At 43.3% G+C, this 23,609-nt stretch overlaps 1 protein-coding gene across 10 annotated transcripts in view; it reads right to left on the reverse strand.

Moving 5' to 3' along the window:
• LOC115203297 (chromodomain-helicase-DNA-binding protein 9) overlaps positions 1 to 23,609 on the reverse strand; it is a 124,568-nt gene that overhangs the window by 34,415 nt on the left and 66,544 nt on the right. For 9 of the 10 annotated variants that reach the window (XM_029767862.1, XM_029767868.1, XM_029767866.1 and 6 more), the window contains 11 exons: positions 14,015 to 14,126; positions 12,112 to 12,261; positions 11,602 to 11,670; positions 9,321 to 9,376; positions 8,809 to 8,926; positions 8,414 to 8,500; positions 5,246 to 5,383; positions 5,033 to 5,154; positions 2,588 to 2,831; positions 580 to 756; positions 104 to 247 (listed from right to left, as the gene is read on the reverse strand). In XM_029767862.1, coding sequence (XP_029623722.1) covers positions 104 to 247; positions 580 to 756; positions 2,588 to 2,831; positions 5,033 to 5,154; positions 5,246 to 5,383; positions 8,414 to 8,500; positions 8,809 to 8,926; positions 9,321 to 9,376; positions 11,602 to 11,670; positions 12,112 to 12,261; positions 14,015 to 14,126 — 1,417 coding nt within the window. The remainder of the gene's footprint in view (positions 1 to 103; positions 248 to 579; positions 757 to 2,587; positions 2,832 to 5,032; positions 5,155 to 5,245; positions 5,384 to 8,413; positions 8,501 to 8,808; positions 8,927 to 9,320; positions 9,377 to 11,601; positions 11,671 to 12,111; positions 12,262 to 14,014; positions 14,127 to 23,609) is intronic. The other variant, XM_029767863.1, reaches the window with a different exon arrangement.

The following is a 23,609-nucleotide window of genomic DNA, read 5'->3' on the forward strand; positions in this document are numbered from 1 at the left end:
TTTGTTGGTAGGAACCCAACAACATAATACTCACACACTCACACTGACAGCGACACACTTGATACGAACCCAACAACCACATGATAGAATCACACAGCCTCACCTGCTCCTCAGTCTTGAGGTCTCCAAACTCCAGCATGAAGGTGTTCTCTGAGGGGAAGCTTTGAGGCTCCAGGAAGTGCAGCAGACTGAACAGCTCCTCTACCGTGTTCTGGAGGGGGGTCCCTGTCAGGAGGACTTTGTGTTCCTGGTGAGAGAGGAGAGGGAAGAGAGAGATGTGAGTTAGAAACAATACAAGACACACAGCACAGCATAGCTCCAACCTACAAGCTGTGCCTCCTCTGAACACAACTACCGAGAGAGGGGAGACCTCAATCACAAACAATCTTAAGAGCCAACCAGATTGGTGTACAGTGATGGTTACCATTAGGGCACATTTCACTGCTTCTCTCCACACACAAACAAGATACTGATTTGAGACACACTAGGCCTAGGATCTCAAACATTCAAGCTGTAATGGCTGCATTTCTACCCTTTGCTCAGTTCTGCGCTACAGTATGCTCAGTGACTTGGACATACCAGATTCATGAGCTTGAAGCCCTCTAGCAGCTTGCAGTTCTTGTTCTTGAGGCGATGGGCCTCGTCGATGATGACGCAGCGCCACTCGATGGTGTTGAGCTCTGGACAGCCGCCCAGGATCATCTCAAAGGTGGTGATGAGGGCGTGGAACTTGTAGGTTCCCCGCACCACACGACCCTGGAGGGAAACCAGGAAGAAACGCACAGGGAGTCAATACAACTCTTCCATTCATTCAGCTTTCTCATTCTCAATGGTGAGTGTATAATGCCTTGTAAAGAAATATCAGTGATTTCAATCATTTGAGAAGACAGAATATAAAGATGGTCCTTGAGAAATATACCATTCTCATATCTAGTGAGACATCCTGCTCAGTGTGTGTGATTCCCTGTGTGTTAAGGTGATTCCCTGTGTGTTAAAGTGATTCCCTGTGTGTTAAGGTGATTCCCTGTGTGTTAAGGTGATTCCCTGTGTGTTAAGGTGATTCCCTGTGTGTTAAGGTGATTCCCTGTGTGTTAAAGTGATTCCCTGTGTGTTAAGGTGATTCCCTGTGTGTTAAGGTGATTCCCTGTGTGTTAAGGTGATTCCCTGTGTGTTAAAGTGATTCCCTGTGTGTTAAGGTGATTCCCTGTGTGTTAAGGTGATTCCATGTGTGTTAAGGTGATTCCCTGTGTGTTAAGGTGATTCCCTGTGTGTTAAGGTGATTCCCTGTGTGTTAAGGTGATTCCACGTGTGTTAAGGTGATTCCATGTGTGTTAAGGTGATTCCATGTGTGTTAAGGTGATTCCCTGTGTGTTAAGGTGATAACGTGATTCCCTGTGTGTTAAAGTGATTCCCTGTGTGTTAAGGTGATAACGTGATTCCCTCTGTGTTAAAGTGATTCCCTGTTTGTTAAGGTGATTCCCTGTGTGTTAAGGTGATAACGTGATTCCCTGTGTGTTAAAGTGATTCCCTGTTTGTTAAGGTGATTCCCTGTGTGTTAAGGTGATAACGTGATTCCCTGTGTGTTAAGGTGATTCCCTGTGGTGCCACAGTGACATCACAGTCTTCCAGTGAGACAGCCTGGTGGCAGCTCCTCTTTCCTCGCCTCCCTCATATGTTCTTTCCACTCCTCCCTCATCTGTTCTTTCCACTCCTCCCTCATCTGTTTTTCCCCCTCCCCCCTGTTACATTTGCATACTAAGATCTCCTAACCGCTGTCTGTCATTCCACATTACTCTGCCAACCACCGCAGAAAAAACCTTTGCCCAGGGCTACCACCTGACATGTGCCACCCTTCAAACCCTTCTCATGCCTTTAAATTGAGTCCTGCTTTCAAGTTTCAAGCTTTAACGTCACATGCACAAGTACAGTGAAAGGCCCAACAATGCAGTAGTCAATAACAATGTAATACTAAAAATAACAAGGTAGAACAAAGATACAGGAGATATAAAATAAGAACACGATAAAGTAAGTAAGCATACTATATACAGGGTCAGTTCCAGTAGCATATTCACAATGTGAAGGGATACTGGATCGATAGAGGCAGATATGTGTAGGGGTAAGGTGACTAGGCATGCTGGAACATGACAGTCATGCTATTCAATCTCAGTATCTCTCTCTCTCATTATGTGGCCTGCAAGCTCTCCTTGGACAAATCTCATTGTCTGACTGAGTATCTCTGATATCATGTCACTATTCCCTGATACACAATAGAACAAATACTGTCATTACTTTAATGGAACAGAGAGACACCCGAGTTTCACTTAATCTTTCACAGCTAATGATAAGTGCATCACATTATCTCCTGTTTTTAGTCCCCATTATGAGATGCTGGCTGCCCGCTGGTTTCAAGGCCCTTTTGGTGTTGTTTTTGACAACCACCACCTCCCCTCATCAGATAACAACTTTTTGAAACGTCAAGGACCCATCTGTTGTTGACACTGTTGTTCATCTGTGGGTCCCCGATGTGGGTCCCTGACTATACATCTCGTACGGCTATCCTGTGTTGTTTATTTATGTTGTTGTTTACCTGCGTGTCCCTGGAGTACATCTCGTACTGCTGCAGCATCTGCCTGCTGACCATGGAGCCGTGGTAGACAATGACGTTGAGGTGGGTCCACGTTCTGAACTCCCTCTCCCAGTTGGCGATGGTGGAGAGGGGGGCGATGACGAGGAAGGGGCCCCTGATGCCCACGCGCCAGATCTCCTCCAGAAACGTGATGGATTGGATGGTCTTCCCCAGACCCATCTCATCTGCCAGGATACAGTTCCGTCTGTCAGGGAGGGAGAGAGGAGAGGGGGGCAGGGAGGGAGTAAGAAAGGAGTGAGAGGAAGCGAGAGGGGGGTTGGAGGAAGAAAGAGAGAAAGAGAGAGAGACATTACAGTCCCCAAAAATGTATAGAGTAGTTGTGGTCCTGTCTGATATTGATATTAAGTGATGAGACTGGGCTGAACAGAATCCTTCCTCTAGTAGTCAGGCAGAACATTAATCTGGTTGTCCAGAGGGTGGGGGTGTTACAGTAAATCTTGACATCAATTGCAAAGAGCAGATACTCCCGCTTACTTCCTATACTTTGTTCCTTAATCTTAAAGGCTCAGTGCAGTCAAAAACAGGATTTCCTGTTTTATAAATATTTCCACAATATGAGGATGGAATAATACTCTGAAATTGTGAAAATTATGATAATGCCCTTTTAGTGTAAGAGCTGATTGAAAATACCTGCTGAAATTTCAGCCTGTTTTGGTGGGATGTTGTTTTGGCCCGCCTGGTAACATCACAGTAAATTAGTTGACAGACCAATAACAAAGAGAGTTCCAAACCTTTCTGCCAATAACAGTTAGTTTTCAGTTTTCCCCTCCCCACTCAGACTCATCCCAGGTAGTCCTAGCAAAATTCTTGCTTGAGAAATTGCTCTTTGCTAAGAAGCTATTTTTGTTTCTTTCTGACTGTTTTAAGGTACTTGATTGTTACCGGGAAATTATTTGATAGAGATAAAAGTGCTGCATTGGACCTTTAAGAACTTCACAACACTCTGAAACACAGTCCCAGTAGCAACACTACAGCCTGGCTACAGACAAGCAGATGATTTGGGATGTGTTCCACACTCACTCGCTTTCTGTCTCCCTTGATCTGTCTCTCTATCTTTCTCTCTCCCTTGATCTGTCTCTCCATATCTCTGTCTCCCTTGCTCTGTCTCTCCATATCTCTGTCTCCCTCTCCCTTAGCCAAATACATTTAAACTCCGTTTTTCACAATTCCGGACATTTAATCCTAGTAAAAATTCCCTGTCTTTGGTCAGTTAGGATCACCACTTTATTTTAAGAATGTGAAATGTCTGAATAATAGTAGAGAGAATGATTTATTTCTGCTTGTACTTCTTTCATCACTTTCCCAGTGGGTCAGAAGTTTACATACACTCAAATAGTATTTGGTAGCATTGCCTTTAAATTGTTTAACTTGGATCAAACTTTTCGGGTAGCCTTCCACAAGCTTCCCACAATAAGTTGGGTGAAATACTTATTTCCCTCATTAAAATGCAAATCAATTTATAAAATTTTTGACATGCGTTTTTCTGGATATTTTTGTTGTTATTCTGTCTCTCACTGTGCTAATAAACCTACCATTAAAATTATAGACTGATCCTTTCTTTGTCAGTGGGCAAACGTACAAAATCAGCAGGAGATCAAATACTTTTTTCCCCCTCTGTATATATATATATTTTATTGATTTTTATTACGCAAAAAGAAAATTCAAGCAGTAGGGATCTTGATCAAGGAGGAGATTGATTGTCTCTGCTGTAACCAAGAAGCGTGATCTTGCAAGCTAGCCACATAGCTAGCAAGTTATTAAACAAAATGCATAGCTGGCGCCATGAGCAGGAGATAATTTATCTTAGATAGTTAACTGATAGTTATAAGCAGTGGCGTAGCACACACCCCTTTGAGCTTTAGGGCGCCCCAAACCCCCCAAAAAACAAATGAAAACTAAAATCATACCGTTGGTATTTCAAAATACCCTGGTATATGGTATATAAGACATACCATCCAAACCTATTAACCACATTCTTCACAGGTTTTGCATACTTATCCAAGCTAGAAGTCAGCAGGCTCTGGGCAAGCGTCTCCCTGTCTCAGTACAGACATGCTGTCAGCTCACTGCTTCACTGGCTTCTCTTCTGCACTACTTAGCAATCTCACAGTCCAGCCTTGTCTCTCTGGCTGGATACAGTATGCTACAACCACAGAGCTGAAACCTAGGATCTGAAGTCTGGAACAACCCTGTGTTTCTGACTGACAAAATCTGTTCAGGGCAGTAGAACAGAGAACATTGTGTGTCTGTTTGTTTGCACATGCATACAGGTACAGTGTGTGTGTGTGTGTGTGTGTGTGTGTGTGTGTGTGTGTGTGTGTGTGTGTGTGTGTGTGTGTGTGTGTGTGTGTGTGTGTGTGTGTAGCCTTGGGGGTCCCTACTGACCTGTTGTACCAGTTGAAGAGGAGCCAGTTGACTCCCTCCAGCTGGTAGTCCCTGAGGACGTTACTGTTCCTGTACTCCCTCGACTGATCCCTCTTCTTCCACAGGCTGGCTGGGGGACGCTCCTGTGGGGTAGAGAATGTTAGAGGATGAGAAGAGAGATGAGAAAAGAAGAGAAGAAGAGAAGAGAAAGGAGGTTGAATAAAGGGGGCTTACCGTCCTGCGGGAGTCTGGCCTTGCTGCCTGCAGCAGCTCAAACTCCTCTATTTTACTCTGGTCCACATCCCCCTTCAGTTCCCACGTACTGTCTTCATAGGGCAGAGAGCACCACTTCACCAGGTAGTACACCACCTGCTGGGGGAAGAGGGATGGAGAGAGGGGGAGGAGGGAGGGGGAAAGAAAGAGAGAGAGAGAGAGATGTGAGTTAACACAAAAAAACATAGAAAGCTTCACCTTTTAGTAGCTACTAGTGTTGTCACTAGCGTCCTGTTCGCCCAGTCCCCCGTTTTCCTGCGCATGAGCTACGCAAAAACCTGTCACTGAAATGCACACTTTTACTCAATACAACACATATTGAATTTAACTTCACACTGTTCAGTGTTTAATAGAATACTGCATAGAATGGCCATTTGCTCATATTTGCAAAGGCCTACCTGTGATTTGGCTGGAGGAATGGGAGGAAGGAACATACATGCATAATGATCTGCATGTCATTGTGTCAGTAAGGAGAAAACACTGCATGAAACCTTCTTGACTCAGTTCTTTCAGTTAAAATAGACACACACTCTCCATCCCTTCCTCACACTCAATCTCCCTCCCTCTCGTAAAAACACACACCACTCACTCTCTCCCACAAACACACACTGCTCTTAACTTTTAAAACGCTAGGCACCAAACACAATTTAAGGAGCACCAGAAAGAAATAGATTTCTGAACTATTCAGGCTAGGGACAAGTAGGGCTGTGGCGGTCACAAAATTCTGTCAGCCGGTGATTGTCAAGCAAATAACTGCCGGTCTCACGGTAATTGACCGTTAATTAACATAAACACATTTAGCATCTCCTGTCTTCCACACATAGCCTACAAGCCACTGATACTGACCTTTGGAACATATACATTTGAAAAAGTCTAATAAATCCATGTAATATAGCCTACACCATCACAATAAATCCATTATTTATTTTAGACAGGTCTAAAAAACATGATATGAAGAAAATGTAGTCTATTTCAGAAGAGCAGAATAGCATACTCTGAGTTGTCCTTATGTTAGGTCCTGATCTGGCTATGCCAAATGGTTGTGGGCTACACTAGTTCATTTAGCAGACAAGATTTTCTTCGAATTCCGTGCCATTATTTTATAGTATGAAGAATACAATTGAACATAGCTGAATAATATAGGAAGGATATTTTCTATATTCTGTGTTGAGCGGTTAACAAAGAAACAGGTACTCCTATTGCTTAATTATGCTACAACCATTTTTCTGGATTATTTGGTTGTTATTCTGTCACTCACTGTTCAAATAAACCTACCATTAAAATTATAGACTGATCATTTCTTTGTCAGTGGGCAAACATACAAAATCAGCAGGGGATCAAATACTTTTTTCCCTCAATGTAGGTCTCTGGGCTAGGCTATATGAGGTGTGCGAATATTACATTTACATTACATTTTAGTCATTTAGGAGACGCTCTTATCCAGAGCGACTTACAGTAGTGAATGTATACATATCATTTCATGCATTTAAAAAATAATAATAATAATTTGTACTGGCCCCCCGTGGGAATCGAACCCACAACCCTGGCGTTGCACACACACCATGCTGGCGTTGCAAACACCATGCTCTACCATGCTCGCAAAAAAAAATAATGCGCTGTTTGCCTGAAGCTGGGTATAATTCACAAGTGATATCATTCACAAGTGACAGGCTAATATTGTCACCCATCAGACTATTCTTGATTTAATCTTGTCTTTACATATACTAAATAATATATGTGTGACATTTGTTTTGATTTAGAATGGACCATTATCATGCAACTGTCTCGAAACGGGCAGGGAGAAAAATACATGTCACCTATGCACTTAAATAGCGAATGGAGGACTATTTTCCTGTGGTTTATTTTCATGCCAGCCAGATAAGCTATACTCCTGTTGTAAAGAGAAGCAATGTGCTTAATATTAGGAAAGTTGAGAAATAAATATAGTAGGCCTAGCCTATAGAAAGCTGATGGGATCTTCCTCTTTTTAATAGAGGCCATCACTCTGTTCTCACGCAATTGCATAGCTTATAGAAATGTTGCGCAACATGAGCTCTCATGAAGTGTTTGATTAGATTTTCAACTACATTTGCATTTATGTCAGAGTGATTAGAGGGACAATAGAGTTAGCAAGTTTGGTAGGCTACTATCAGAGCTGGCTTTTTTATGGTATCAGAGCTTTTCAGTATCAGAGCTTGGAGAACTCTAATTTCCGTAACTAAACGTTCATGTGGAATTTGACTGTCGTCATGACTCGTGACCGCAGGTGTGGCGCTAATATGGTTACACTAGGGACAAGCCATTTCCTTTGCTGTAAAGCTGTAAGCATGCCTGTCGTGAAGCGCTGCTCTATTTTCCCTCTCTGACACTCAGAGGCTGCATGACAGTGAACTTGCAAAGTCAGATCAAACTGGCCTGTGCTCTTGGTTATAACAGGTGATGAAATTATATAATGTACAAACTTTGCTGCTTGCTCTCCACGCTGCTCCAATGTAACAAATGTACAAATGTAACAACAGAGGACTCATCAGGGTCGACATCACGAGCGGGGATGGAGGAATAGATGAGCATGAAGAGGGGCCGGAGAGAAGCAGGTCAGTGGGGGCTAGTAGGGGATGTGGCTGATTGATTACAGCTGCCACGTGATATGTTGATGAAAGTGAAGTGGATATGATTGGACCTGCTCATACAACAGACTAGATGCTTAAATTCAACTGGCACCAGCAGGTTCTTTAGATCAAACGGTACTATGGTATTCTAAAATGTTGGTATCATAAGTATCATGAGGTTTTAGTACTGTGGGGTATTACCGTGGCGTTACCGTGGTACCGGTACACCAAGCAACACTAGTAGCTACACCCTCAGCTAAAGTAACAGAGACAACAACCATAATACACATGTATGGAATGACCCCATGCTTTACAATAGTATCTTCTACAAATGAGGAGATGAGACACACTCAAGGACACACACACACACATAATGTTCAGACATACACACCCATTCTCTCTCTCTCTCTCTCTCCTCTCTCTCTCTCTTTCCAACAAAAGGCAGTCTAATCATCTCTCCGTTGGAGGTCATTTGTTGTGAATGAAAGAGGCCCTCCTCCTGCCCCCCCACCGCTCGTACCTCTCCTGTGTCCTTGTCTTCACAATAGGACACCTCCAGTACTCTGTCTACCTCCACATAGTCAGGGTTAAAGGGATCCTCCTCCATCTAAAACACACAGGAAGACATAGTCAGGGTTAAAGGGATCCTCCTCCATCTAAAACACACAGGAAGACATAGTCAGGGTTAATGGGATCCTCCTCCATCTAAAACACACAGGAAGACATAGTCAGACAAAGTAAACCGCCTTCATGCCATCTGGAGTCTGGGGGGGAAACACACTGTATGACTGGGTGGGATGAACATATCAAGGCCTAAAGCACACTACAGAGATGCATGCAAACACGCCTGTGCTAAACAGGCAAACACACACACACTGACACACACACACACACACTGGTGTGAAAGGGTCTTACATCTGCAAAGAAGTGGGCTCTCTGTGCCTGTTTAATCTTGAAACGTTTGATCTTCTGCTGAATCCTCTTGTCTTTCTCCAGCTGCTGCTCTACGGCCCACTCACAGTGGAGGTAGGAGCTGAGAGAGACAACACACAGAGTCAGGAACGCACGAGAACACACACGTATAGTACAAACTTCAAATAAACCTTGAATGTCTTTTATGACATCGTACATCTTTCAAATGGATATATGTTTACTTTATGTTTAAATGTTCCATTTGTGTGCCATTTTGTACATTTTACATTTGTATAGGATTTACAATCTACTACACACCAAATTAGTCTTCATTTCAGACTGATCTGGATTTTGTTCTACTGAAACTACAATAAGGTCACATGTGAGTTCAGTCAGAGGCGTCTCAAAGTGGCAGTGCAAGAACTAGTAATGACAAGCTGCGTCTTACATCACTCTGTTTAACATAAAAAATGTGAATGCAATTATCTTAGCTGGAATGAAAAAGAATGCCTTACTAGTTTTTGTATTTTACAAAGAACTCCTCCACTTCTACGATAACTCCTGGAGCGACCTAGAAGAGGAACCAATATTATAGAACAGAATACAGACTAAAAGCTCTTCATACACTGAGTTTACAAAACATTAATTAAGAACACCTTCCATTTCCATGACATAGACTGACCAGGTGAATCCAGGTGAAAGCTATGATCCCTTATTGATGTCACTTGTTAAATCCACTCCAATCAGTGTAGATGAAGGGGAGGAGACAGGTTAATTAAGGATTTTTAAGCCTTGAGACAATTGAGACATGGATTGTGTATGTGTGCCATTCAGAGAGTGAATGGGCAAGACAAAATATTTTTTTCCTTTGAACGGGGTGTGGTAGTACGTGCCAGGCGCACCGGTTTGTGTCAAGAACTGCAACGCTGCAGGATTTTTCACGCTCAACAGCCAACTGTGGGAAGCACTGGAGTCAACATGGGCCAGCATCCCTGTGGAATGCTTTTGACACCTTGTATAGTCCGTGCCCCGACGAAATGAGGCTGTTCTGAGGGCAAAAGGGGGAGTGCAATATTTGGAAGGGGTCTTAATGTTTTGTACACTCAGTGTATAGTAGGAAAAGACAGATAGCTGAATTCAATCAAACCCGCATTGCAGAAGCTAAGTACAGTTGTGGCCAAAAGTTTTGAGAATGACACAAATATTAATTTCCACAAAGTTTGCTGCTTCAGTGTCTTTAGATATTTTTGTCAGATGTTACTATGGAATACTGAAGTATAATTACAAGCATTTCATAAGTGTCAAAGGATTTTATTGACAATTACAAAGAAGTTGATGCAAAGAGTCAATATTTGCAGTGTTGACCCTTCTTTTTCCAAGACCTCTGCAATCCGCCCTGGCATGCTGTCAATTTACTTCTGGGCCACATCCTGACTGATGGCAGCCCATTCTTGCATAATCAATGCTTGGAGTTTGTCAGAATTTGTGGGTTTTTGTTTGTCCACCCGCCTCTCGAGGATTTTCCACAAGTTCTCAATGGGATTAAGGTCTGGGGAGTTTCCTGGCCATGGACCCAAAATATTGATGTTTTGTTCCCCGAGCCACTTAGTTATCACTGCTGGAAAAGGCATGGTTCTTCACCAAACTGTTCCTGGATGGTTGGGAGAAGTTACTCTCGGAGGATGTGTTGGTACCATTCTTTATTCATGGTTGTTTTCTTAGGCAAAATTGTGAGTGAGCCCACTCCCTTGACTGAGAAGCAACCCCACACATGAATGGTCTCAGGATGCTTTACTGTTGGCATGACACAGGACTGATGGTAGCGCTCACCTTGTCTTCTCTGGACAAGCTTTTTTCCGGATGCCTCAAACAATTGGAAAGGGGATTCATCAGAGAAAATGACTTTACCCCAGTCCTCAGCAGTCCAATCCCTGTACCTTTTGCAGAATATCAGTCTGTCCCTGATGATTTTCCTAGAGAGAAGTGGCTTCTTTGCTGCCCTTCTTGACAACAGGCCATCCTCCAAAAGTCTTCGCCTCACTGTGCGTGCAGATGCACTCACACCTGCCTGCTGCCATTCCTGAGTAAGCGCTGTACTGGTGGTGCCCCGATCCTGCAGCTGAATCAACTTTAGGAGGCGGTCCTGGCGCTTGCTGGACTTTCTTGGGCGCCCTGAAGCCTTCTTCACAACAATTGAACCTCTCTCCTTGAAGTTCTTGATGATCTGATAAATGGTTGATTTAGGTGCAATCTTACTGGCAGCAATATCCTTGCCTTTGAAGCCCTTTTTGTGCAAAGCAATGATGACGGCACGTGTTTCCTTGCAGGTAACCATGGTTGACAGAGGAAGAACAATGATTCCAAGCACCACCCTCCTTTTGAAGCTTCCAGTCTGTCATTCGAACTCAATCAGCATGACAGAGTGATCTCCAGCCTTGTCCTCGTCAACACTCACACTTGTGTTAACGAGAGAATCACTGACATGATGTTAGCTGGTCCTTTTGTGGCAGGGCTGAAATGCAGTGGAAATGTTTTTGGGGGATTCAGTTAATTTACATGGCAAATAGGGACTTTGCAATTAATTGCAATTCATCTGATCACTCTTCATAACATTCTGGAGTATATGCAAATTGCCATCATACAAACTGAGGCAGCAGACTGTGAAAATTAATATTTGTGTCATTCTCAAAACTTTTGGCCACGACTGTAGATGTAGTACTGCAAACTAAAATACTATAGTACTACAAAGAGTGGTATGAGTGAGTGTGGCATTAAAGATAATGATTGTAATCTTACCTCGTTCTTGACTATTCGAGATGACATGATCTTGTCAACAACCGCAGCATCCTCCTCACTGGGGTTTTCCTGTAGCATTGACAAGATGGAAACAAACCACTTTAACAGCTCCATGTACAACCTTCATACTCCACACACCAGTTTCATGTATTTTCAATGTATATCAGAATGAAGTATGGCCTTGAGATGCATTGTACTGCTATAACACACATATTAGAATAGATAGGGCTATGCTAAAGCAATGAAGAATGTAATCTTGAGATGTTTTGGTACTGTAGATTCTATCAGTCTTACAGTGTTTCCCAACTCCAGTCTTCCAGTACCCCCAACAGTACACATTGTTGTTGTAGCCCCCAGACAAACTCACCTGATTCAACTCATTGGGGCTACAGCAAAAATGTGTACTGTTGGGGGTACTGGAGGACTGGAGTTGGAAACAACTGGTCTAGAACAACTGAATGTTATTGAGGGTTATTGATTGCTGCCTGGGCCAGGCCAGTATCTCCTCACCACAAACAGCTGTTGTGCTGGCTCTTTGCGTGCTGCAGCAGTGCTGGTCTTCTTGGCTTTAACCATGACCTTCACCTCCTCATCAGACACCCTGGCCTCTCCCTCCTCTGCATACTTCTTCCTCTTCACCTGGCGGTTCGACCGACGCGTCTACAGGGGGGTAAGGGAAAGAGGTTAAGTATTATGGAGGTTCTGTATTATACAAATCAGCACAGCCAAAATATCAGTATAACTCTTTTCCTATGTTTTATTGGGTTAATATGTAGGCAGCCATCGAAGGCATTCCTGTCTATTCTCAATAGTGTTTGTGCATGTGTCTGTGTTTTGTATGCACTCCGCAGCAATAGGTGTGACATTGAAGTGTGCTTAGTGTTTATTATTAGGAAAAAACATCAGAGAGACCCTGCTAATGACAGCCACAGTTTAATGAGATACTAAATACCATTCAGTTGAAACTAATAATGTGTCTGTGGATGAGAATAACCCAGGCTGACCATAAAATACTCGGGCCTGCCAGGCTGAGTGGTCCCTCCTTCCCTGCCTGTCAGGTTACCTCCCAGGCTGAGTGGTCCCTCCTTCCCTGCCTGTCAGGTTACCTCCCAGGCTGAGGGGTCCCCTGTGGTGATGATGCTGTAGCTGTTCTCAGAGCTGTCTGTCTACTAACTCCATCACTTATAGTGCAACAGACAGGAATGGAGAATCATTCTAAATGACATCTTCAGACAGTTCTAATTAAGACTGGGTGTGGGGGATAACGAGGATAATTATACCCACACATGGGCGGGGGGGGGGGGGGGGTGTGTAATCTCCAGTCGCTCCATACGATGACACAGCCAGGGGGAGAGAGTAGTCTTTCATCCCCACTCACTGAATACTCTGTCAACTGGAACAGAGCAGATCGTCCCCCTCACTCAACACCAGTGTCTATGGATAAGGACTGTCCTCATGGTATAGAATAGGCCTACCCCTACATAATCCTCAGCTCTACCAACAACAACAGTAAATTACACTGGAGCTATTTGTTCTTGAGTTGGTTAGGCCCTGAACTAACTCTGAACCACCCGGTGTACTTTGACTCCATACCACAGCTGTGACTCCTGTATTCCACTCAGCAGCAGCACGGCCAACAAGAGAGTCCAAGGACAGGGACTCTCCATCGATTTAACTATCACAACAACGCTGTCATAAGAACATAAAGGCCTGCGTTCTGCAGACTGAGGAAATGGCCTCTCCATGCCTTTTAATAATAATACTACAATAGATAAATAAATATAGTTGCCTACCCCTGCCTTAAACATCACGAAAACACTATCATAAGAGTTCTGCAGCCGTAATGAGCCTGCATACTGTAGCCTTGGTGTCACGGCTGTCGTTGGTGAAGGAGGACCAAAATGCAGCAGGTATGTGTATGCTCATCGTGACGTTTAATAAATTCAAAATGAACACCAAAATAACAAAAGAAGGAACGATCAACAAAACAGTCTGGCAAGGCACAAGGCTAAACACAGAACAATCTCCCACAAATGACAAACACACCCTAATATATGGGACTCTCAATCAAAGGCAAATAGACAACACCTGCCTTCAATTGAGAGTCCCAACCCCAATTAACCAAACATAGAAACAGACTCACTAGACTAAACATAGAATACATGAATATCAGACAGTGCCCAACAAACCCCGGAATACTTAAATTAAATGCCCTTCTAGACAAACACCATCCTGAACCACATAAAACAAATACCCTCTGCCATGTCCTGACCAAACTACAATGACAATTAACCCTTATACTGGCCAGGACGTGACACTTGGAGACATGGGGAGGGACACCATGCCTTTAATAATCACAATAACACCGGCATAAGGCTTTTGCTGCAGCTTGGAGACTGGGGGAGGGACTCACCGAGTCATCGTCTTTAAAGGATCTTCGAGGCGGACGCTCTTCATCAGACCCCTCCTCTGAAGACTCTGTCTTCCTCTTCTTCTTCATCCCTCCAAATTTAATGACGATTTTCCTGAAATAAAGATAACAGGACAAACATTAAGGATCAACGTCTGTTAAACGAGAGAAAAAAATAGGAAAACTGGACTCTATTTTCTCCTCTTTCCCTCTGCTATGTTTCATGGAAACTGTCTCTGAATAATTGATGAACGATAATATAAAGATTGTCCTTGCTGTGCTAAATAAATGACCTCAGGAGTGTGTGTGCTGCCGTGTGGTGCGGCGCAGTACAGTATATGCCATGTTCCTCACTGCATCTTTTAAAGGCAAAAAGGAATTATTACCCAAAGAATTATAATTAAGTAAGCATAGTTACTGTTATTACCAGTCCAGCTCTGTTTATTTTGCCTCACTTAAAATGAATGATTTAATCCTTTCCATGGTTGCTTAATGCCTTATTAAATGTACTTTCATAACCTAGAGACAAATAGTGACTGATTCAAGTAGGCAGCAGTATATTTAAATTATAGTACATCACAACATACATTTTCATGGGAAGTAACCATGCAGTACAGTATTAGCTACAGTATTAGCACATATTTTAAATAAATACTTTAGCATATTGAATGACCTAATGACCTCAATAAGGGATTATCACATTTTAAAAAAATGCAATAATATAATCATGTCCCTCTTGGTTATTGTGTGAGAATCAGCTTCTAATATGTCCATGACTGTGGTGACTCAATATCTCATCATGTGCAGAATGCAGAGATATTTTTCAGGGAGAAAATGTGTAGTGTGTGTGTGTGTGTGTGTGTGTGTGTGTGCGCGCGCGCGCGCGTGTGTGTGTGTGTCAGAGTGTCTGCAGACAGGGAAGAAATGAACCAGTAGACTGATACAATAGATCTCTGCTATGTACAGTTTGAGAGAGAGACACAGATACAGTCTCTCTCTCTTGTGTGTGCGCCTGCCTGACTGCCTGCATATCTGTTTGTCTGTCTATCCACCCCAGCCTGCTGTGTTCTTATCAACATGTAAGACTGGACTTCCACTGCTCCATTTGTCAAGCTCTTTATTGGATCAAAACAAAGAGATATAGATAGTGACTGAGTCTCCTCCCTTCTCCGTCTCTAGCTCTCTGTTTTGCCACAGATGATCCATTATATTGACCAGATACTCAAGTGGTCGATCTAACAATGAAAATAAATGTCTTAAAAAATGGAAGGCAGTTGGGAGGAGGCAAGATCAGGTGGGACCATTCTAGCCAATGAGAGGGCAGATACGTGTGTGAACAACAGGCAAAACTCAGATAAAGTGTTTTTTCTCAAAGATGCCGGGATGTCACATGTCCTCCTAATATCATTAGACTGGTAAAAACCTAAGCATTACCAAACTTCTATCAGATCAAATAAGCCACATCTAACACATTTTCTTTACTTAACTAGGCAAGTCAGTTAAGAACAAATTCTTATTTACAATGACGGCCCGTAAATAAGCCATTACATATTTTGGTAACTAAATTCGACATTCCATACAAAAACTCCTCGCTTGGTGAGCGATATTTTTTTTTTACCGCCACCTGCTGGAGAAGACCGATTTTAGGTCCAGTTATCCCCCTCACTTCTTCCTCTCTGGTCTTGCTCTCTTTCTCCCCCCCTCTCAGTCTCCGCCTCTTGCCGCCTACCTTTCTCTCTATCTTGTCTCTCCTCCATCGCTCTCTCTTCCAATCCCTCCATCCCTCTCCACTCTTCCCCTCCCTCCCTCTATGGCTCAGAAAACACATAAACATGGATATGATTCAACCTACACAAAGAGCCAGTCCAGACTCCAAATCCCCATGCAGGCAGACAGAGACTAGCGTGGTTGGATCAAACAGACTAATACTGTAGATGTGGTAAAGAGGTCAATTGAACTCAATTGCCATGGAATAGAGTGGGGGAAAGATCCCGAGTCTGCTCATTGCCCCCCAGCAACATTAACATACATTTAGGCTATTGTTTCTATATGTATTTCACACTATGTTGAGGTAGAAATCAGAGTATCATGCTGTATGGATGTCAACCCCAATATATGTTCATGTCAACGTCACCAATCAACTTTATTACAGTTAAAAACTACTTTGACTACCACCACCGATTTCTATATGCGCCAGCTATGCTAACTAGTTTATACGAGCAGGAGTTAGCGTTTAACAGTTACTTATTTTAAGCCGGACAACTTATAAATGTTGTGCAGCGAAAAAAAGCCAAATATATAAAAATCAGACATAAGTAAGTACATTGTGGGCCTGATACAATGCATAACTCATGACGGATTTGAGGAACATCCACTTTGCTAGATCTAATTTGTTAAATGTGTGCCAATCTGATCAATGGAATGGTCTGCGTTCTGTTGACTCCGTTACTGCATCCACATTTTGTTACGTTACAGTCTTATTCTAAAATAGATTCAATATTTTTTTTCTCTTAGCAATCTACACAAAATACCCCATAATGACTAAGTGAAACCAGGTTTGACAATTTTTTTTGCACATGTATTAAAAACAAAAACCAGAAATAGCTTATTTACATAAGTATTCAGACCCTTTGCTATAAGACTCGGAATTGAGCTCAGGTGCATCCTGTTTCCATTGATCATCCTTGAGATGTCTCTATAACTTGATTGGAGTCCACCTGTGGTAAATTAAATTGATTGGACCTGATTTGGAAAGGCACACACCTGTCTATATAAGGTCCCACAGTTCACAGTGCATATCAGAGCAAAAAACAAGCCATGAGGTTAAAGGAATAGTCCGCAGAGCTCCGAGACAGGATTGTGTCGAGGCACAGATCTGGAGAAGGGTACCAAAACATTTCTACAGCATTGAAGGTCCCCAAGAACACAGTGGCCTCCATCATTCTTAAACGGAAGAAGTTTGGAACCACCAAAACTCTTCCTAGAGCTGGCTGCACGGACAAACTAAGCAATCGGGAGAGAAGGGCATTGGTCAGGGAGGTGACCAAGAACTCAATGGTCACTCTGACAGAGCTCTAGAGCTCCTCTGTGGAGATGGGAGAACCTTCCAGAAGGACAACCATCTCTACAGCACTCCCCCAATCAGGCCTTTATGGTAGAGGGCCAGACGGAACCCACGCCTCAATAAAAGGCACATGACAGCCCGCTTGGATTTTGCCAAAAGGCACTTAAAAACTCTCCGACCATGAGAAACAAGAATCTCTGGTCTGATGAAACCAAGATTGAACTCTTTTGCCTGAAAGCCAAGTGTCATGTCTGGAGGAAACCTGGCACCATCCCTACAGAGAGATCCTTCATGAAAACCTGTTCCAGAGCGCTCAGGCCCTTGGACTGGGGCAAAGGTTCACCTACCAACAGGACAACAACCCTAAGCACACAGCCAAGACAACACAGGAGTGGCTTCGGGACAAGTCTCTGAATGTCCTTGAGTGGCCCAGCCAGAGCCTGAACTTGAACCTGATCGAACATATCTGGAGAGATCTGAAAATAGCTGTGCAGCAACACTCCCCATCCAACCTGACAGAGCTTGAGATGATCTGCAGAGAGGAATGGGAGAAACTCCCCAAATACAGGTGTGCCAAGCTTGTAGCGTAATACCCAAGAAGACTCAATGCTGTAATCGCTGCCAAAGATGCTTCAACAAAGTACCGAGTAAAGGGTCTGAATACTTATGTAAATGTGATATCAGTTTTTTATTTTTAATACATTTTCAAAAACCTGTTTTTGCTTTGTCATTATGGGGTATTGTGTGTTGATTGATGAGGGAAAAAAATATTTAATCAATTTTAGAATAAGCCTGTAACCTAACAAAATATGGAAAAGGTCAAGGGGTCTGAATACTTTCCGAATGCCTGTATAAGTCCATGCTAATACTCCTGTGTCTCTTCCCTCGTCCGAACTTCGTTACCTAACTACAAAAAAAGGAAAACACAGCGGCACATCCATCTCATTGAACTGTAACATAGAGTCCTTCACGGGTCCAAAAACATTGACCCATTCGAAATGAACCTGGGGCTTTCCCATCTGGCTCCGATATGCATAAATATATATATTTTTATACAGAGACCCCTTCCGAAAGGACCCGAGGACAACTAGACCCGTTCCATATAGACCTCGTGGTCCGATCCGAGTGAAAGAAGCAGCAGAAAAGTATATTTTTAAGCTACTTTATTAATTAACTGGAGCTGATAAAGCGTGAGGGAGAGGAGGTAAACAGAGGTGAAGCTCGGGCAGGGGCTGTGCTGTGTGTGTAGGCTACTGAGGGAGTGAGCGAGTGACACGGGAACAGGGAGGTGGGAGGAAGAGACAGCAACCAACCAAGCAGACTCGTGCTATAGTAGACTAATAGCTGCCATATCATCCAATATGATTATGTAGCCTGTCTAGGCTGATTGAGAATGCATGCGCTTTCTCGTCCTGCACAGTTAAACAACAACAACTCCATTCAGAATATAAAGTAGCAGCTTAGCTGTTGGCTCTTGGTCGTTGTAGCCTATCATTCTCCTTTCATTTTTAATTACAGAATTTGAATTCCATCTTCCATTGATTAAATATCTCCTAACACGGAGGCTCTATGGCTGTAGCCTATTGCCGCTTTGATGACTTATGACTGGCCAACAACAACAGCAAGCTACACGTGCCACTCTCGTTAAAAGAGCTTGGGGTCCCGGATCGGGTCTCGGGTATTCGGGTACAGGTGGATCCGGGAAGACCACTACTGTGAAGTCCTCAGCCTAGACATGTACAGTATATGTCTGTATATGTCAGTATTGTACAGGCCTATGTCTGTACTCTATGTCTGTTCTAAGTGCTCTAAATGCCCTACATAGCCTGAGATCAGACACACAGAGATAATATAACAGCTCCCTCCCTCCCTGGGCCGTACTCCTGTCTTCTCTCTGTGTGTGCTCCTGATCATTCCTCCCTCATTCCCTCTGTCATGCACATGATCTCTCACCTTGTCTTCCTCCACCCCTCTCCTCCCCTCTCCCCTCCCTGTACTCTCTCACACAGCAACAGGAACAGAAGCTCTCTAGCTCTGTCTGATACGCTCCAAAACACAGCAACGCTCACAAGAGCAGACACGCAGTAAGTAGATTCCTTCTCACACAACACCAACTACTCTGAAACAGGTACTCACACACACACACGCACACAGAGCTAACTACAGTGCCCTCCGTAATTATTGGGACAGGGAAGCATTTTTATTATTTTGGTTCTATACTGCAACAGTTTGGATTTGTAATCAAACAATGACTATGAGGTTAAAGTGCAGACTGTCAGCTTTAATTTTAAGGTATTTTCATCCATATCGGGCAAACAGTTTGACATGACAGCATTTTTGTACATACTCCCCCCATTTTAGGGGACTAAAAGTATTGGTCAAATTCACTTATGTGTATTAAATTTAAGTATTTGGTCCCATATTCATAGCACACAATAACTACATCAATCTTGTGACTCTACAAACTTGTTGGATGCATTTGCTGTTTGTTTTGGTTGTGTTTCAGATTATTTTGTGCCCAATAGAAATGAATGGTAAATAAGGTATTGTGTCATTTTGGAGTAACTTTAATTGTAATTAAGAATATAATATGTTTCTAAACACTTCTACATTAATGTGGATGCTACCATGATTATGGATAATCCTGAATTAATCGTGAATAATGATGAGTGGGAAAGTTACAGATATACAAATATCATACCCCCCAATAAAATGCTAACCTCCCCTGTTATTATAATGGTGAGAGGTTCGCATGTGTTGGGGGTATGATATAAAATGCTAACCTCCCCTGTTATTATAATGGTGAGAGGTTCGCATGTGTTGGGGGTATGATATAAAATGCTAACCTCCCCTGTTATTATAATGGTGAGGTTCGCATGTGTTGGGGGTATGATATAAAATGCTAACCTCCCCTGTTATTATAATGGTGAGAAGTTCGCATGTGTTGGGGGTATGATATAAAATGCTAACCTCCCCTGTTATTATAATGGTGAGAAGTTCGCATGTGTTGGGGGTATGATATAAAATGCTAACCTCCCCTGTTATTATAATGGTGAGAAGTTCGCATGTGTTGGGGGTATGATATAAAATGCTAACCTCCCCTGTTATTATAATGGTGAGAAGTTCGCATGTGTTGGGGGTATGATATAAAATGCTAACCTCCCCTGTTATTATAATGGTGAGAAGTTCGCATGTGTTGGGGGTATGATATAAAATGCTAACCTCCCCTGTTATTATAATGGTGAGAAGTTCGCATGTGTTGGGGGTATGATATTTGTGCTTTCTCACTTCAATACATATAAGTGAATTTGTCTCAATACTTTTGGTCACATAAAATGGGGGTACTATGTACAAAAAGTGCTGTAATTTCTAAATGTTTCACTTGATATGAATGAAAATACCCTCAAATTAAAACTGACAGTCCGCACTTCAACCTTGTTGTCATTGTTTGAGTTCAAATCCCGTGTGGCTCAGTTGGTAGAGCATGGTGTTTGCAACGCCGGGGTTGTGGGTTCGATTCCCACAGGGGACCAGTACGGGAAAAAAAACTTTTTATGAAATGTATGCATTCACTACTGTAAGTCGCTCTGGATAAGAGCGTCTGCTAAAATGTAAATCCAAACTTTTGGAGTATAGAGCCAAAAGAATAAGAAATGCTTCACTGTCCTAATAATTACAGAGGGTACTGTATGTGCTGTGACCGTGCTAGCCTGTCTCTAGTTAAGCGATAGAAGACTCCCTCTGGGCTTATGCTCCAATACAGTACAGTGGAGCCAGGAAAACCAGCCAGCCAGTCAGTCATCCAGCCAAACACAGCCAGTCATTCAACCAGCCAGGCATTCATCCTGCCTAGTGCTTGCAGCCGTTACCACAGCCTAGCCTGTCTCAGTCACACTAAGCTGGTCTCGGCCTCACACACTGGTCCTCGGCCACACGCTAGGCTAGGTCTAGGATACACTATCCCACCTGGACATTTCCCACTAAATCAGGACTGATATTGGCTGTGGTGGTTTAGATGGAGGCAGACAGAGGGAGAGAGAGGGTGCTAGAGAGAAGGCACGAAACGTATACACACAACCACACAGCACACAGTTATTTATACAAATATCCATGCATTTATGTGTACACACACACACACACACACACACACACACACACACACACACACACACACACACACACACAGTGGTCTGTAGGAGGCTGAGCGTTTCTCCCACTGCCTGTCAATACTAGAGCTTTCATGGTCTCCTTGAACATGTGTTGTTGTAGGGACTAAAGCTATCTTTCTCACTTTACTCCTCCTCCTCCGGATGATATTACACTTCCATAATCCTATCCACAATGACACTTTGGGGTTGCCTGGCAACGCACCCTAGGGAATATCGTTGGCAGTGTGGGCGGTGGATGTGACATCACTTCCTGTGAGTGGCAACGGAGCGAACGCTCTATGAGCAGCTGAGGAGAATGTGAAATGGCAACAAGACCGCTCTAATATCAACCAGTCCAGGAAATATGGACACAACAGAATGTTCTCCCACACACAGGCAAGACTGAAATACAGAAAGAGAGAAATACAGCAGTTTCACCTCCTATCATCAAACAGTAGGCCATACTATATTCTCTCCTATAGACATTTGTTGTTTAGCAACAAAACCAACGCGTGTGCAACTATGGGGTAAAACAGACAGGGTTGACTTAGATTGTTGACAACACGTAACTATATTTCATTTCCAATGTTTATTGAAAACATAAATACATTTGCACAAAGAACACGTGTTGTCTTTCAAATACATTGTTACAGATGTGCGTTAGCTAGCTAGGTAGCTACTTTTAGCCATATTAGCAGCGACATAAAATCAGTCAAAACAAGACATGTTATCAAGAACAAGATGAAACTAGCTGAAACGAGTCACCTACGATTCCCCACATGGCAGTTTCTTGTCATTGTTGCTATCTGGCCATCCTGAATCACAACAACACAAGGCCTTCTGCCCCATTGAAGCGTGCACATGGTTTTCGTGACGTTGTGAGCTAACCCATCTATAGCAAGACGCACTTGCTTTATCTTAACCTAACGAGGCCATTACATACTGGTGACTGTCAATGGCATACTGGACTATAGCAAAACACCCCCCTTCAAAACCACCATATCCGACGCGTAAACCAACAGGACTACTAAACTGTGAAATTAGTAACACTTCTTCACTTTATTTTACTGTGAAATCGTTGATTTGAGAGAGAGGGAGGAAGCATCCTATGGGTTGGCAGCTGTGATGTGCGTCAGTGTTGTTGGAATGTGTATGGAGGTTTAGTAAGACCTCAGAGAGCAAGACAGAGTATGATGGGAGGACGAGGAGGAACGGAGGAGGAGGGAGGAGGAGGTGTGATGCAGACACACACGTGGAACTCATCCCACATCACACAGGCTTTACAGCCTCAGAACCCAACCAAGACCACAGACTGGCTTTATACAGGCCCACCCACAGTTCACTACTAATACCACCACTACAGACGTTTCATAGGTATTACAGTTGATAAATACACAGGGACACACCAACACATGCACATAGAGTAAATAACAGACCAATAGCACCATTACTGAAACCACACAGGCACCAATCAGGCACCCAATACTTAGGTTAACTACAGAGGTGCCATCTCTCATCTTCTTTCTCTCTACATGTCCTTCTCTCAAGTCCAGCTGTCCCCTGTGTGGTAGGTGAGTTAGGCCTTCACTCCTGCAGACAGGCTAGATAGTCTGATGGAGTGTTACAGTGATTCCCAGAGAGAGCTGTAGTTCTAGTTTTGGCAGTGGCCCCGTTTGGCTCCCATGAGCAGATCCTCATCCTGCCTGGTGCCTAATAACCCAGCATTCTCCTCTCCATGCTCAGCCCCCCAGCACTGCCCTGTCCTAGTTGGCACACCACCCACCATTCTGTGTGTGTGGAGAGAGAACAGTGTGACAGCATTTTGTAGGCCGAGGGCACACTGACATGTTCCAGGGTCCCTGTGTGAGGATTGAGAACTTGGGACAGACCAACCTATAGGTGCCAGTGTTACCCCCAAGTTCACTGTAGCCAGGGCCGTAACTACATATGAAGACACAGAGGTCCTCAACATGTAAAGTGTTGGTCCCATGTTTCATGAGCTGAAATAAAAGATCCCAGAAAGTTTCCATACGCACAAAAAGCTTATTTCTCTCAAATGTTTACATCCCTGTTCGTGAGCATTTCTCCTTAGCCAAGATAATCCATCCACCTGACAGGTGTGGCATATCAAGAAGCTGATTAAACAGCACAATCATTACACAGGTGCACCTTGTGCTGGTGACAATAAAAGGCCACTCTAAAATGTGCAGTTTTGTCACACAACACAATGCCACAGATGTCTCAAGTTTTGAGGGAGTGTGCAATTGGCATGCTGACAGCAGGAATGTCCACCAGAGGTGTTGCCAGAGAATTTCATGTTAATTTCTCTACCATAAGTCGCCACCAACGTTGTTTTAGAAAATTTGGCAGTACGTCCAACCAGCCT

This window comes from Salmo trutta, chromosome 12, assembly GCF_901001165.1.
Source record: "Salmo trutta chromosome 12, fSalTru1.1, whole genome shotgun sequence".
Lineage (NCBI taxonomy): Eukaryota > Metazoa > Chordata > Actinopteri > Salmoniformes > Salmonidae > Salmo > Salmo trutta.